Source organism: Crinia signifera, chromosome 11 (assembly GCF_055691185.1).
Source record: "Crinia signifera chromosome 11, ASM5569118v1, whole genome shotgun sequence".
Classification (NCBI taxonomy): domain Eukaryota; kingdom Metazoa; phylum Chordata; class Amphibia; order Anura; family Myobatrachidae; genus Crinia; species Crinia signifera.
Genome location: NC_139227.1, coordinates 99,493,123 through 99,510,826, shown reverse-complemented (window position 1 = coordinate 99,510,826; position 17,704 = coordinate 99,493,123). Strand labels below are relative to the sequence as shown.

General features: G+C 47.6%; 1 protein-coding gene across 1 annotated transcript in view; it reads right to left on the bottom strand.

Annotated features, from left to right (window-relative positions):
- Positions 1-1,076: 1,076 nt before the first annotated feature.
- The window catches only part of TTC17 (tetratricopeptide repeat domain 17), a 96,805-nt gene continuing 80,177 nt past the window's right edge, over positions 1,077-17,704 (bottom strand). The window contains exons 17-25 of the mRNA XM_083163897.1: positions 14,885-15,001; positions 13,600-13,847; positions 12,736-12,904; positions 12,146-12,266; positions 8,390-8,549; positions 8,232-8,315; positions 7,057-7,176; positions 4,682-4,825; positions 1,077-3,115 (exon numbers count right to left, since the gene is read on the bottom strand). Coding sequence (XP_083020023.1) covers positions 2,984-3,115; positions 4,682-4,825; positions 7,057-7,176; positions 8,232-8,315; positions 8,390-8,549; positions 12,146-12,266; positions 12,736-12,904; positions 13,600-13,847; positions 14,885-15,001 — 1,295 coding nt within the window. The 3' untranslated portion in view covers positions 1,077-2,983. The remainder of the gene's footprint in view (positions 3,116-4,681; positions 4,826-7,056; positions 7,177-8,231; positions 8,316-8,389; positions 8,550-12,145; positions 12,267-12,735; positions 12,905-13,599; positions 13,848-14,884; positions 15,002-17,704) is intronic.

The window sequence follows — 17,704 nt, the reverse complement described above, 5'->3', positions numbered from 1 at the left end:
GATCAGTGGGATCCTGGGATTTGGCCCCCAAAATGCCGGGATTTCAATCCCAGGATTGGAGTTTCCAATCCCGGGATTTCAGGTTTAGACTGCACATGCGCAGTCTAATGCTGGGCAGCGTCTGAGCGGGTGCTCAGCAGCTGCCCGCCTTCTTCCGTCCCGGGTAGCGCGGCTCTGCGCAGCGTGCCGACATCAGAGGTCATGCTGCGCAGACCGCACAGGCTACCTCCATGCTGTCCCCGGCCCGAACACCAGCCCAGCAACAGACCAGACCGCCAGCGCCCACTCACCCTCAAACCAGCTTGTCCTCCCACCCTGGCTCCATCTCTCCTGCTCGCCCACCCACCCGACTCCCGGCCGCACCATGCATCTGTAAGTAAATATGCGGGGAGGCCGAGGTGGGTTTTTTATTTTAGGGAAGCCAATCCCAGGATTGGGCATTTTTCAATCCTGAATTCCGGGATTGAAAAAAATGCCCCGGGATTGGCATCCCTAGCCGCACCCTGCACCTAGATATAGCGCTAGGGACCCCCAATATACAGAGAAGCCTTGACGACAGCTTGGAGGCTTACACATAAATTTGCGCAAATATTTGTAACCAATATCTCTGAATTCTATTATCGTGTAGTGTTCTGGACTGGTTACTATACCATTCAGTGAGCTGGGAGAAACCATGTATTGTTACTTACTCAGTATTACCCCTCCTCCCATGCACCTGAATGGTATTACTAAACTACTGGAGCACCTGCCACTAGCTATGTGGTTATTCAGAGCTGATCACGCAGCTGCAAATTTGCAGGCCAGGGGATAATGGATGCATGCGCGACACCATCCTGCTACTTTCAATCAACTTGCGAATGTCCAGCGATTATATTAAAAAAAAAAAATTTATTAAAAAAAACAAAAACGCTGGACATTCGCAAGTTGATTGACAGGAAGACGTCATTTGTGGGTAGTAACCGACCGTCTTCTGGGAGTTTCAGGGAACACACAGAGGTACCCAGATGTTTGAAGGGTGACGTCCCCACATCAGTCTCGCATAAGTCCATTCCACACACAGACGAGACACAAGCAGATTTCACAAGAGGAGTTTTATTTGAATAATTATGTGCCCTGTACAGATTTCGCTGCCATTATGCCAAGAACCTGGTTTCCTGAGCAGGACAAGCTCTCCTGCCTTACTGCAATGCTTGCGCAACAGCGCAGGAGAATGGGAGGCCATTGGACACATACATATTGGAAATAAAAGATTTCATCATCGCATTAATCAAACAAATCCGTTTTAGTAAAACAATTCACAATCATGGGGCTTGGGCTGCAGCAGTCACCTAAACGGAGCACGGATTACCCTTTGGCATTTACCGGAGCAAACAGAAACGGACACCCATTCGGTAGATATTAAAAGGCTCTAGAACCGGATTGCGTCAGTTTAAAAAAAAAACGAATTAGTGGAGAGACCTCGCAGCAGCAGGACCCGCACTACACTCCATAAAACAAAGATTCAATCAGACATTTTATGTACACTCAGTTTTGAGCCTATAATTTAGATAAATTATGTTCATAACCAACCACTTCTGCATAAGCAGGCCGGACCCCAGAGTCACATTATTGGGACAGAACACAGATATTACTGGGGCAAGTTCTTTCAATCAGAATGTCGCTAGTGTTAGCGGCAGCGCAGTGACAACCGTAACAGGCAGAAACATCAGAGTGGGGGGTGTGGCGGGAGGATGATCTGCATTGCCAGGCCCCGCCCCATATCATACATTGCACCTATCAGGGCCTGGGAAAGCAGTTCAGCTCCACCGTGCAATGACAAGCATCTAGGAAAGGATTATTTATTGCCCTGTCTTCTGAGTAATTAAGGAATATAAAATATGTGTAAGCTGTATGCCATGCTAGCCGTTACACGTCACACCGTCCTTCATCCCAAAAACACCCAGGAAAACCTAAAGCATTATATGCAAACTGCTACAGTATGTATAACCCAAACATATCACAGTACCCTGTGTAATGACCGCTCCTTATAGGCGGATATAAAAGAAGTGCTAGCCTTGCAGCAAAAATACCAAAAGAAATCTATCACCGGGCAGGTGGGTGTATCCGAATGCCAATAAGCGACAATAAGACACAATAAGACACAGAAGAGGTGGGGGAGACTATGTGGAGCTGATATTTACCATTCTCAGAAAAGGAGGAAATGACCCATCACCCAACAGAAAGAACGCTCCATAGCAATCCCATACTAACGGCAGATATTCAGTGTAATATCTCTGCAACTGTCCCAATAATAAGTGCTGGGGATGTACAAGACCATAAAGTGGTTTGTCTATATGGCACTTGCCGCGTGGCCTGCTGGAATATAGGCAAAGCACAGTCTTTACCACTGCCGCCTTGGCTAAGGTTCGCGAGGGCTGATTGTCAAATAATAAAATTAAAGTGCTGCGGTCGTCGGGGGATTTTGTACTCAACATTATCCCTGGTTAAAAAAACATAAAAAATACTGGCTTTGCTGCCATTTGCCTGGTAACTTTGCCTGATGCCATCAGCTTGTATTATATAATGACCGTGTTAGGGCAAAAATGAAATGGAAAAATTATTAAAATCACAGGATTCAAATTTTGGCGCACACATTCCCAATGGCCGGAAACCAGATCCGTTTCCAGTTAAAATCACGTTTAGAAAGTCAAAAAAAGAAACTAAAAGAAGCGCCAAGGGGGGAGGGGATATGAAATGAGTGTCAGCATGGACCATTCCGGATACATTCTCGTTACCCGCGTCTCCTACAACAAAACGTAGCTTTTGATCAGCAACCCAGTTTTTGCTTTGAAACTCAACAATAAGTAACATCACCTTCTTCCAAGGCCAAGAAACCCCCCCATTGTGCGGCAGAACTTTTACCTCGTGGGGGAAATACAAATGAAATAAACAAACCCTCTCCCCCCCCAAAAAAATAAGGTTTTGGATTATACAAGAAGAGGGTCTATGGGGTACGTCTCCCCTTCTTCATTAGTAGGTGGCACTGAATGGCACGAACTCTGTCCTTGGCAGGGGCAAATTTTGGTTGAAGTTCAAGAGTAGACTCATACCACTGCATTGCCTTCTCAAACTCCTCCTGGGGGGAGATATAGAGAGAGAGAAGGGGGAGAGAGGTGGGAGTAGAGGTGAAAGGGAGTGAGGAGGGAGAGAGAGGGAACAGAGAGATGGTGGGAAGAGGTAGGAGGCAAAAGGAAGGAAAGGGGGGGGGGGGGGGGCGAGGAGGAATAAGTAAACAAAATAGGAGAGGTGAGGGAAGAGAGGGAGAACACAATTAATGAATAGACGTCCAACCTACACAGAACAGCCATATAGTGTATGACAACTAGAAGACTGTACACAAACATCAGCAGTAAAAACATAAAAAAAATATTGTATAAAGGCAATTTAGAAGCAGTAAAAACAAAAACAACAGGTTATCAATGTTACCACTATATCTGCCATGAAAGCTTTTGGACTTCATTGATTAGGCCCTCACGTTCCACATGTACACCATACTGGTGTGAGAACTTCTGCTCCAGTCACTGGCCAGTAATGACCATAAAGTCAGCATACACTGGTGGGATGAAGTCTGTCCCAGTCTCTGGCCAGTAATGACCATAGAGTCAGCATACACTGGTGGGATGAAGTCTGTCCCAGTCTCTGGCCAGTAATGACCATAGAGTCAGCATACACTGGTGGGATGAAGTCTGTCCCAGTCTCTGGCCAGTAATGACCATAGAGTCAGCATACACTGGTGGGATGAAGTCTGTCCCAGTCTCTGGCCAGTAATGACCATAGCGTCAACATACACTGGCGGGAGGACATCTGCCCAAGGAACCAGGCAGTAATGACCATAGACTCAGTGTACACTGGTGGGAGGACTTCTGCTCTGGTAACCGGGCAGTAATGACCATAGAGTCAGCGTACACTTGCCCTGCCACCTACAGTGTGAGCCATGACTCATAATGAATGTCATGTTATAAAATTAGGGTCAACCATGTTCCATTGGAGAACTTGGATTTGGTGGAGTTAAAAGTTCCCAAACTTCTAACAACCTTTTGTTTTGCTAGAACTACACAAAAGGAGCATTTTGGAGTTGGGCCTCTGTCTTGCAGGTCTCTATACAGTATCTCATCTCATCTGAAGATAGGGCTGCTTATCAAACTAATCCTTCCTTCCACTACAAAGTGGTCTCCAAATGCCTTCTACATCAGGATAACTTGCCAAGACCAAGATGCATTCTCAGAAACAAGATCACTCCCTCAACTTCACAGACGCTGTCTGTGCCTGAGGACTTATGAAGTGAGCAGGCTGCAGTATCTGTTCATAAGATACCTACAACAGACTGGTCAGCCGGTAAGTAGACCGTTACTAGATGGAATACGCAGATCATTCGCTAGGCTTCCATAGAACCAGTGCAGTTCCCTCTAAGTAATTTGTTCTGGGCATTTACACTCTAGTTCTTCTTTAGTTGTTCCTTCCCTACTGTCCTATGGACCAGGACTGTCAGCCGAGGGGCATAAAGAGAAAGGAGTTAAAAAAAAACCCAGTAACCACAAAATGAAAGGTTTCCAGTGTCCCCCAATGGCCTCCAAGAAAAGAAATGAATGTAAGCAAAGATAATCTGTTACGCTATGAATGCAATAAATAAATGATCACTCACCATTGCTACGTACACATTGGCCAGTGTGAAATGATTCACTACAAAGCGGGGAGCGATTTCTACAGCCATTGTGGCGACAATAATGGCATCGTTCCATAGCCTGGCATTGTGGAAGATATTTGCTAAACTGATGAGGGGCACATCCTGGAAAGAGGAAAGAAGACGAATTAGATAACACCTGTGCTCTCTGGGCCCAAAGTAGGCTTTCCATATTTTATATACAGAACTAGAAGTTGCAGAGGTAAGGGCTGGGATGAGGCACCAGACACCTCACAGACTAAAGGTAAGGGCTGTGGATCAGACACCTCCCGCACCAGAGGTAAGGGCTGGTATCAGGCACCCTACAACTCCCAGACTAGAAGTAAGGGCTGGGATCAGGCACCTGGAACCTCCCGGACCAAAGATAAGGGCTGGGATCAGGCACCCAACACCTCCCGGACCAAAGGTAAGGGCTGGGATCAGGCACCCGACACCTTCCGGACCAAAAGGTAAGGGCTGGGATCAGGCACCTGGAACCTCCCGTACCAAAGATAAGGGCTGGGATCAGGCACCAGACACCTCCCGGACCAAAAGGTAAGGGATGGGATCAGGCACCTGACACCTCCCAGACCAGAGGTAAGTGCTGGAATTAGGCACCCGACACCTCCCGCACCAGAGGTAAGGGCTGGGATCAGGCACCAGACACCTCCCGGACCAAAGGTAAGGGCTGGGATAAGGCAACCGACACCTCCCGCACCAGAGGCAAGGGCTGGGATCAGGCACCTGACACCTCCCACACCAGAGGTAAGGGCTGGGATCAGGCACGCGACACCTCCCTGACCAAAGGTAAGGGCTGGGATCAGGCACCTGGAACCTCCCGGACCAAAGATAAGGGCTGGGATCAGGCACCCGACATCTCCCGGACCAAAGGTAAGGGCTGGGATCAGGCACCTGGAACCTCCCGGACCAAAGATAAGGGCTGGGATCAGGCATCAGACACCTCCCGAACCAAAGGGAAAGGCTAGTTTCACACACACTCCGGCTCTTGCCGGACGGTGAAATCCCGCACGGCCAGGGAGCCGTGCCGCACACATTAGTTGTGAATGGACACTATTGTGTCTATTCACACGGGACGGCCACGGCCCGGCCGCACGGTTGCAGCCGGATCCCGCCACTGGAAGGGACGGCTGCCGGGCTGTGGCCATCCCCTCCATGATAAACTAGTGTGTGCGGCACGGCTCCCTGGCCGTGCGGGATTTCACCGTCCGGCAGGAGCCGGAGTGTGTGAAACCGGCCTAAGGGCTGGGATCAGGCACCCGACACCTCCCAGACCAGAGGTAAGGGCTGGGATCAGGCACCCGACACCTCCCGCACCAGAGGTAAGGGCTGGGATCAGGCACCCGACACCTCCCGCACCAGAGGTAAGGGCTGGGATCAGGCACCCGACACCTCCCGCACCAGAGGTGAGGGCTGGGATCAGGCACCTGACACCTCCCGCACCAGAGGTAAGGGCTGGGATCAGGCACCTGACACCTCCCGCACCAGAGGTAAGGGCTGGGATCAGGCACCTGACACCTCCCAGACCAGAGGTAAGGGCTGGGATCAGGCACCTGACACCTCCCAGACCAGAGGTAAGGGCTGGGGTAAGACACCAGATACCTCCCGGACCAGAGGTAAGGGCTGGGATCAGGCACCTGACACCTCCCGCACAAGAGGTAAGGGCTGGGATCAGGCACCTGACACCTCCCGCACCAGAGGTAAGGGCTGGGATCAGGCACCTGACACCTCCCGCACCAGAGGTAAGGGCTGGGATCAGGCACCTGACACCTCCCGCACCAGAGGTAAGGGATGGGATCAGGCAACCGACACCTCCTGGACCAGAGGTAAGTGCTGGGGTAAGACACCTGACACCTCCCGCACCAGAGGTAAGGGCTGGGATCAGACACCTGCCGCACCAGAGGTAAGGGCTGGGATCAGACACCTGCCGCACCAGAGGTAAGGGCTGGGATCAGACACCTGCCGCACCAGAGGTAAGGGCTGGGATCAGAAACCTGACACCTCCTGGATGATCCTCCTATGAGCAGCTATACTTATGGCTGAGAGATTAGGTGATCCTGCAGGTAAACCTACAATAGTGCACTGACAAGATGGTTGAAGACCTTTCAAATGGACATAAAACCCCAAAGCCGTTTCACCGCCTGATCCCGAGCACACGTTCACACTTGTCCCAGCAATCTGGCCACAGCTGCCACTATCAGTAACACTGGAGCTTGTTCCAGCACACGCGATGCCAAATCTTCCCACAAACCCCACACGCTCTTCAGCCCTGACACTAGCCAAAGGGATTATTCATGGAAACACGAAGAGGGATATAACAAATGGGCGCAGACAGTGACCTTCATGTGGTGCGGTGCGTAGTGCAGAGCCTGGCGTAGGCAGTCTATGGCTTTCTTCCCTTGGCCTTTTACTCTCCAATATAATGCCGCCATGCTTGATAAGACCCACGATGTTTGATTCTAGAGGAGAACAAATAAAGAACATTTCTATCACAATTATAAAAAAATTAAAAAAAATCTACATTTTAAATATTTAAATCTTACAATGTTCCATCTGCTGGCTACAAGAAAGGTCATTTAGAAGTCCAGGATGCATAGGACAGTATCTTCAGGTCTTCGGAGATGGAAGAGCGTTTTATCTGTGTATACGGGTTAAATCTGTTCCTCTGAATCCAATTTGTGGGACACTGCTGATCTTAGGATGTAGAGGGCGCAGTTGCAGAAGTATACACTAGATGGGGCTGTTTCAGGAGTAGAACGCTTTGGTAGTGTATCTCCACACCTCCTCTATACCCCTAGTCCAATCAGAGCTCATAGGATGTCAGTATTAATCATTTAAATATTTTTTGGTACTTGTGTATTAGCACGGCGCCCACGATTTCCATCTTATGGCATCTTATACAATTTAAAATTGTATACCATTGTATATGTCATAAAATGGCATACAATGAGATGAGATAAGATTTTAAATTGTATAAGCACACTAATGGGTGCTTTCAATGTTAAATGCACCCCCACGCCACCCCCACTATCAACGCCAACCCGAAGCATGGCGAGCGCAGCGAGCCAGCGAGGGGCGGGCGGTACGCGTCCTCCGACCTTTTCATACCAACACCATCCATGTCGGCGCGGAGTCGATTTTATATAGTGTGGCGAGCCACCGAGCCCGAAGTGTGGCGAGCGCAGTGAGCCCCGCGAGGGGCCGTGTTTTAATACACAAGTACCCTTTTTTTTTTTTAAAGAATGGAGCAATACAAATATTACACCTATGGGATTATATCAGTCTATCGCATTGCCCGCAGCAGGTCCGGCTATATGCAGCCTTAAGGTGGATACACGCGATACGATTTGACAGTAGTTTCAGTCCAAAGACTACCCTATATGTATATCTCATTACTCTGTAACCTCGCATGGGAAGCTTAGCCACCCTATACGATACAAATCCAGTGACATGGCAAGTATAGCAGAAGAACAATAGAATGTGGAAAACCAGGCTATGTGTTCGGCTTCCTCACCTTCTCCAGCACCTTCATTATCCTCGTGCCTACTTGCTCGAGGGACTGCGGTGGATACTTGTCCTTGCCGAGGTTCTGTAACACCTGAGGAAAAGCAACTGTGTTACACAGGTCTCCCTGATGGAACCCCAGCAGGTATGTGACCGTGCGGCACTTACCTCCTTTAGCTGGCTCTCCCCAGTGTAGTGTATAGCAGCTCTGTTGGCTATGCCGTAGAGGTGATCCAGTGTGTGCATGCTGGCAGGAAGGTTGGCATTGCAAAGTGGTTCTACCCCAGGTTCCTGCAGCTGAGTGGCAAAGTCGACGTGTTCTGTAATACTAACAGTAACAGACTATGACAGGAGGAAATGTTTTACAGAATCCCACTATCAGGAACAGACTATGACAGGAGGAAATGTTTTACAGAATCCCACTAAACAGGAACAGACTATGACAGGAGGAAATGTTTTAGAGAATCCCACTAAACAGGAACAGACTATGCCAGGAGGAAATGTTCCTCAGACTCCCACTAAACAGAAACACATACAGGTATACGCTAGATGTACCCTGGAGATTATAGACGCAGGGAACACATACCCGCTGAGCTGCACAGCGCCTAGGCAGCCATCAGCGGCGCCACTGGTCGCCGCAACAGCCCGGTAGGTAACAGATATGCAGAGACAGTACAGATTGCTGTGCAATGTACTAGACAGGGGAGACACAGGGTTTACATATGGCTGAGTGCACAGCTCCTAGGCAGCGCCATCTTGATACTGCTGCTCACAGCAGCAGGAGGGCTCAACTGGCCATCTTGGGTGGTCGTAGTGGCGGTGGGCAAGAGTCAGTCAGTGAGGCCAGGGGAGAGAGTTGATGAGTCCTGGGGAGAGTCAGCGAGGGCTGGAGTTGGGCCCTCTGGAGGAAATGTTCCTCAGAATCCCACTAACAGGAACATACTGTGACAAGAGGAAATGAGGTCCATGCTAGAAGAGAGTTGGGATATTTCCATACTGATCAGTACGGTTCTCCCGAGCCAACCAGAACATGGTGTTGTGGTACAACCCACCCACGGAGGCAGAGAACTTCAACCAAAATAATCTAGCGTTCATTCTATCACTTTGCACCTTTCAATACACATGCTGTTCCTCTTCCTGCCTGGGGTGTCGCTGTCTGCTGAGGTGTCTATCACATTGTGGCCTTTATCTCAATACAGACCAGGCTGTGCAAGAAGCAACAAAGCAGACAGTGCCACCCCATGCAGGAGAGAGCAACTGCATATGATTTGACATGTGTAGGGTGCTAGAATGTGCACTCATAATCTGCATGACTTCCCTCTGCCTAGATGACCCTGTTCCTGCAGGAAACCTCCATATTGCAAAGAGCAGTAACGGATCCACCACAGAGGAGGAAGAACACACTGCCCAAGAACAAAGCCTTCAGGAAACTCCATCTGACACAGACTAGCCAATGGGGAGGCAAAAACAAAGTTTGATACTTAGCGCTGATTGATATTAAGCACTGCAGCTAATACCTAGGGGGATTTACCAAACCCCTAATAGTATGTGGACAAGAAAAAAGACAGAGTGGTACAGCGCTGTGCTTAATATATTGTAAATTTATTAAAATAATTTCATAACAATAATATTAAAAAATATATATAATCAATGTGGCCAACATTGGGACAAACAAGACTCACAAACATATAATTGAAAGCAAGCTTCCCTCAGATGGACCCCTTAAGGTGTTAATGGGGGTAATTAATAGCAGCATGCGATTAGTTGCAGTTTCTAGAGGGTTAGTATTTGCATAAAAGTTATTGGAATTTTCCCTCTGTTAGTACCGGTAACTTTTGCAAGATAATCCTTAGAACAGTTCATGTAAGTGCACTTTCAATAGGATATACTTAAGTGAGCATCCGGATGAACAGCAGGGGATTTGTTTGTGGTCTCCTGATCGGACCTCTCCGACCACCGATTGTTGATTGATGGTGGTCCTATCTGAGACTGGTCCGGTAATAGTGTCAGGTAACAGCTTCAATCCCAAACCTCTACGCGTTTCTCCGCCTTTAGCTCCGTCAGCGGCTTCCTCAGGAGGTGAATAATAGGTAGCTCCGTTCACGCCGTTTTATAGCGATTACTTCCGCTATCTGATTGACGCGCATGCGCCCATCATTGCGGGTCGTGCCTCGTTTTCGAGTGCGTCTCTCATTGATGTTCAGTCCATTGCGTGTCAGACCTCGCTGTCATAGCGAGTCTGGCCCTGCTGTTTTTAGTGACTATACGTCTCTGCGTGTCAAGCCTCACTTTGGGGTTGATCTCCATATATTTTGTTTACACGCAGCCATAGTAACTCGGGTCGGAATAAAACAATGGTTTCTGTTTATTTACATTTTTCATTTAGATTATAAGAGTCCAGTTTCTGGTATCCTGATATCTTATTATCAGGTATGTCTTTTTTTGGGCATTGATGTCTATTATAACGGCTACTACATAAAATATTATGCTTCCAGGGATATTCTTTAAAGGGACAGACAACATTTAACATATATATATATATATATATACATAATTTACCAAAATTTTGGTAAAATATATATATATATATATATATATATATATATATATATATATATATATATATATATATATATATATATATATATATGTGAAATGTTGTCTGTCCCTTTAAAGAATATCCCTGGAAGCATAATATTTTATGTAGTAGCCGTTATAATAGACATCAACGCCCAAAAAAAGACATACCTGATAATAAGATATCAGGATACCAGAAACTGGACTCTTATAATCTAAATGAAAAATGTAAATAAACAGAAACCATTGTTTTATTCCGACCCGAGTTACTATGGCTGCGTGTAAACAAAATATATGGAGATCAACCCCAAAGTGAGGCTTGACACGCAGAGACGTATAGTCACTAAAAACAGCAGGGCCAGACTCGCTATGACAGCGAGGTCTGACACGCAATGGACTGAACATCAATGAGAGACGCACTCGAAAACGAGGCACGACCCGCAATGATGGGCGCATGCGCGTCAATCAGATAGCGGAAGTAATCGCTATAAAACGGCGTGAACGGAGCTACCTATTATTCACCTCCTGAGGAAGCCGCTGACGGAGCTAAAGGCGGAGAAACGCGTAGAGGTTTGGGATTGAAGCTGTTACCTGACACTATTACCGGACCAGTCTCAGATAGGACCACCATCAATCAACAATCGGTGGTCGGAGAGGTCCGATCAGGAGACCACAAACAAATCCCCTGCTGTTCATCCGGATGCTCACTTAAGTATATCCTATTGAAAGTGCACTTACATGAACTGTTCTAAGGATTATCTTGCAAAAGTTACCGGTACTAACAGAGGGAAAATTCCAATAACTTTTATGCAAATACTAACCCTCTAGAAACTGCAACTAATCGCATGCTGCTATTAATAAGCCCCCATTAACACCTTAAGGGGTCCATCTGAGGGAAGCTTGCTTTCAATTATATGTTTGTGAGTCTTGTTTGTCCCAATGTTGGCCACATTGAATATATATATTTTTTAATATTATTGTTATGAAATTATTTTAATAAATTTACAATATATTAAGCACAGCGCTGTACCACTCTGTCTTTTTTCTTAGCCAATGGGGATGTCCCAGATCAGTGGCGTCAGGGAGCGGAGCAGTGTCCCAGAAGCTGCTCTACTCTCCCACCATCCCAGAGACAACAGTCACATGGTACCTCCAATCGTCAGACATGAGACACCAGCCAGGCATGAGACACCAGCCAGGCATGAGACACCAGCCAGGCATGAGACACCAGCCAGGCATGAGACACCAGCCAGGCATGAGACACCAGCCAGGCATGAGACACCAGCCAGGCATGAGACACCAGCCAGGCATGAGACACCAGCCAGGCATGAGACAGACTATACTTACTCTATATTCTTAGCAGACACTGCCAGCCAAGTACTCGCCACCGTAGACAGCTCAACGCGGCGTAATTTCAGACACTCGTCAGGACTAGGCCACCCCAGGCTGCGGTAATCCGGCCGTCTCCCTGCACAGAGGAAGTGGCAGTTATGTAGAATGGAAGACACAATAGCACACGGTATACATGTCCAGTAACACACACCGGGCTACAATAAGGATACTATAGCCAGACGTGCTCCTCAAGGCTCCAAGCAGTCCAGGTTTTAAGTAGATCTATGGCTCAGCAGATTGTTAGATCTTAGCTCCTAATAATGATTTTTCACACCCAGCCTGTAAAATGACAGTTAGGAGCTGATTGATAAAATGGAGAGTGATAAACAAACCAGCCACTTTCATGCTTGATACATCTGGCCCAAAGAGAGATAAAGTACCAGCAGCCAACCAGCTCCTAACTGTCATTACTCAAGCACAGAGTGTAACATGGCAGGTAGGAGTTGATTGTCTGGTACTTTATCAAAAGGAACCAAGGCTTTCTTAATATGCCATAAATCCTCAGACGTGGTGCCGTTACGCAGTGACCAGGGGATGCCATGTACCTGGGGGACCGGGAGCAGGAATTTTTGGCCCGCTAATTGCAAGTGCAGCTTCATAGTCATCAATATCCCCATCAATGACGTCTTCTCCCATCGCCTCCGACAGGTCGGCTACGTTCGGACCGTCTGCATCTACTTTTGGTTTCTTCAGCCGTTTTACCTGAAAAGTAATCTGCAATAGAAGGACGGGGGAAGGGACGACGTCACATTAGCTTTGCTTTCATTGCCCCAATTAAGGTCATATATTAGGTAGAAGTCACAAGGTGGAAGGATCCAGTCAACATACACAACGTCAATACAAGGAAAAGTCAATATGAGTTTTTTGGACACCTCTTGATGTCGACACACTGATCGATAATGTCGGCCTTTTATACCATAACCGGCTCAGGCACAATGTCCTGCGTCCTGGTGATGGGAGAGCTCTGACTTACTTGTCACATCACGGATTGCAGCACCAGATGAGAGAGTCTGCAGAGCAGAGCATCTCTGGAAGGATTATTATTTTAATCAGGTGCTTTAGGACTGGACCTTGGTTCTGGAAGAGGGTGAATGATATCGAGTTAGAATTAAGAAAAGGTGTCTATTGCTCTCCCCGGCTCAGGAGAAGGTGTTTACACAAAGGGGAGGGAATAAGCGCAATTGGTGAGGGCAGAACCAGAGGCCGAAGTCTTCACAAGAGGGGATGGTTCAAGAACCGCCTCTGGAATCGGAAGTTGGGGATCTCTCCCTGGCTCAGGTCACAGCAAGCCTTAACATTACCAGTACTATAGGTCTGGGCAATAACAAAATACTCTACATTTTATGAGACAAACACAATCATTTTAATATCAATAATATTGGATACTTTGGAAAAAGACTAAGTCTTACCCATTCAGCCTCATCATCATCGTCATCGCAATCCCCAAAGCAGGAGCCAGACTGGCCGTCCTGGGCCCCCTTCTTTAGTACCCGGATCCCCTGGAGGTCCATACGTCGGCCTTTCAGCTCCAGCGCTCCCTCAAAGGCTTCGAGAGGCCACGAGTTCTCAAACTCGTCCACCAAGGCCAGCATTTCCTCCGATATCGGGGACTCTGTGGCGGAATCCTCTGAGCTATTTGTTTCAGCCAAGACCACATCTGTGCAAGGGGTACAAACACAATGGGTGGCCACAAGGTAGCAAACAATGCCAGTATCTTAATGAACCCAAAGGATGACTGGAGCTGGTGGTAAAATAAACTAACTTTTAAGGAAACCTGAAATGTAAGGTTCTGAGATATGGCAACACACAAATGGCGGCACTTTTGGGACCCCCAACTTGACTGTACCGTGTGTTCATTCTACCACCCTGCATCTTTCAAAACGCATGCAGTTTCTCCTACCTGCTTGGGGTGCCGCACTCTGTTGTGGTGCTTCTAGCACAAATCTGGTGCTGAAATACAGACCACACTGTGCCAGAATCATAAAAGCAGAGAGTGACACCCCAGGCAGGGAAGTGAAGCTGTTACTGTATTCTACCGTGATGTGCAATAACGTGAGCCCACATCGATGAGGATGGAATCCGTACATGTGAGTATAAACAGAAGAGGAGATTGCTTGCCGCGACACGGATATGGATGCCTGCAATTAGGTCACCTATCCCGGCACGTCGGATGGTAGTGGGAAGGAATACTCTGAATGTTACTCCGGATATTTTTACACTCTCCCGAGGAACGCGATGCCTGAGGCCGTCTGTGAGCAGAGTTTACTCTTTATTTTAAGAGCAGAAAAGGGTAAAAATAAAGTGATCTCGTGAGCAGAGTGGAATCCACAGAGTCAGCCTGTACCTGGCCCCAGCCGCGACGCTTCCCCTGCTCCCAGCGACAGGGCTCCGCCATGCAAGCCTCGGAATAGTACTACAGGTCCCAGCACATTGCACCGACGGATCAGTAGTGCTTAGGCTTGCCGGCGCAGGAAAAGGTGTGGCGTGACTGTTTGGGGGGGTTCCCAATGGACCCTCCCATCCTATGGAACACGCACATGCATTGTCTAAGATCACAATTACATTCTACATAAACCTGATCACACTCAGCGCAGCCGATGAGGAAGGAAAGAAGAGAACACTAACCAGATAGCTGCCTCATCGGTCTATACAAGAAGGTATCTGGACGCAGTCAGCGGCCCCAGGGATACTTACTGTCGAGGTGCAGTGAGGAACCCGTTCTAGACTCACTCCCCTCCTCGGCATCAGAGTAGCTGTGGAAGTATTTCTGTGAGCCGTGGCTTCCTTCCCTGATTCCAGTCTGGCAATGCCCTGAAACCACAAAGCGAGAGGTCGTTCATTTAGTACCTGCCCAATACGCCAAGGAAAGAACTGCCTTATAATCACACAGTGCACAGCCTGCAGGCCACCAACAGCTCAGGAGAGAGGAGTTATACATCACCAAAGTAAAATATGAGAGGTGCCATTACTAATTCTCTACCACATACTAACCCACCTACAACACGCAGCACCTACCGTCATCCATGTGCTGCCCAGAGCAGGGGAATGCAACAAGTCCTCTAGCTGCTGCAGAACTACACAACTGAGCATGCCCTGCCCACTGTCACCTAACGCCCACTGTTCTCCTTCACTTAAGGCCTTGGTGTCTAAGTGTACACAGAAGCCCTGATCAATCCAGATGGGATGTATGTTGCTGAAATAAAGAGAAAAGTTCTCTCCGTGCCAAGGGAGACCTGATCTATTATAAAGGATGGTTGCTCAGCACCATTACAGTGCATCTTATTCACAAAGCAGGGCGGATATGATGCACAAGCATCATCTGCTGATTAAAACGCCTGTGAGCGACTGCCGCTGTATCTGCATACGTAATGGTACATGGAAACCGTGGAAAACACTAACATAGCCTTTTATACAGAGATACAGCAGTAGTCGCAGGCAGAATACAGGCATGCCGCATAGCATTTTCTACACAGATATAGCCGTGGTCGCAGGCAGAATACAGGCATGCCGCATAGCATTTTCTACACAGATATAGCTGTGGTCGCAGGCAGAATACAGACATGTCGCATAGCATTTTATACACAGATATAGCTGTGGTCGCAGGCAGAATACAGGCATGCCGCATAGCATTTTATACACAGATATAGCTGTGGTCGCAGGCAGAATACAGGCATGCCGCATAGCATTTTATACACAGATACAGCCGTGGTCGCAGGCAGAAGATAGGCATGCTCCATAGCATTTTATACACAGATATAGCTGTGGTCGCAGGCAGAATACAGGCATGCCGCATAGCATTGTATACACAGATACAGCTGTGGTCGCAGGCAGAATACAGGCATGCCGCATAGCATTTTATACACAGATATAGCTGTGGTCGCAGGCAGAATACAGGCATGCCGCATAGCATTTTATACACAGATATAGCTGTGGTCGCAGGCAGAATACAGGCATGCCGCATAGCATTTTATACACAGATATAGCTGTGGTCGCAGGCAGAATACAGGCATGCCGCATAGCATTTTAATTCAGCAGAAGCTGCTTGAGCGTCATCTTTGTATATAAGAAGCGCGGTAACTGTAAAAGCTGCCTGAAAACACGCCTGGCACTACAGAGTCATGCCGTGATATATAGCATGACTAGAAGGACGGTTTAACATGCATGTGGACACATTTGTAACAAGACCATGTCCATCATTTTTGTGCCCCTTTAAGACGGAACCCTGTGAACGAACACCTCCCAAATTGTTGCAGCACTAGCCAATACTAGTGACTAGGGTTGCCAATCCCGGGGCATTTTTTTTTTAATCCCGGGATTGAAATCTCCAATCCCGGGATTGAAAACTCTAATTCAAAACCTACTAATGACAAGCTATATGTACTTTAATGTAGAGAAACATTGAGGTTTCTTTTAAAAAAACTTATAAACTAAGCAACAAAACAGCTCAGCGGACAGTAAAGTAACAAGTGATCAACAATATGTAAAAGCAGAGAAAACCTCTGATTCCCTTTATGCAATCTGCAGGTAACGGCTATAGGGCATTATGCGTTTTAGTTGTAGTGTGGCCCTTGAAGCCGATTTCTGGGTTCCATCATTTCTCCCTTTATAAAGAACTGCTAAGTAAGTTGACAAAAGTTTTTTTAAGAGTAGCGTACAGGTCGAGCGCCTGAGTCAGGAGAGGCGCCAGCTTGTTTAGTAACAGGCAATGAAAGGAAGCTGAAAGTTCGTCAGTGGAGAGACGGTCTTATTGTGACGTTCCACGTTACGCGCGGCACCAGTCACTCCGATGACTCAAACGCTGACAAGCAGCAGAAAGCCAAGAGCCAATTATGTGTCCTCAAATGACTCAGTGCTATTACAGCCGTATACTACCACGCATGTGACCGGCATTATCCCAAACACAATCATCACTGATGCTACATACGAAACATAGCAGGCCTCTTATTTCTGGGCTGCGCAAAGAATGACCAACGTCGGCTATGGGAACCTGAGAGGATTCTTTCAAGACGCAAAGAGAAATACGGAGCAATTACACCAGCAATTCTCCCCGATTCTGAATGGGCAAATTACCTCACTCTATAGATCTGGCAATCACTTCTAGACTGGTGCCAAATTGCAGCTACACATTGAACAAGCCATATGCTACAGACCTAGAACTACCACAGCAGCATAACAAGTACTGTATGTGATACCGGACTATGCAGAGATTACCAGACCTAAAATACCGCAGGAATAGCACCACAAGATATGCCATTACACCTCTTTATACACATCCCCATAGCCAGATTGAGGAGGGAGGGTGAATGGCATACTTTGTCAGCGCCCCCCTTGACCGGAGAGTGCGACATCACTAGCTGTCCCTCTTGTGCAGCAGCAGAAACAGTCACAATGCAAAAAGGACAGAATGCAGCACAGGCAAAAGACGCAGGGAAGAGCATGGAGAGAGCTGTAAGTAACCCAGGGATAGGGATGGCCATCGACTATTTGTAATCATCGATGGTTTATGGTCGATGT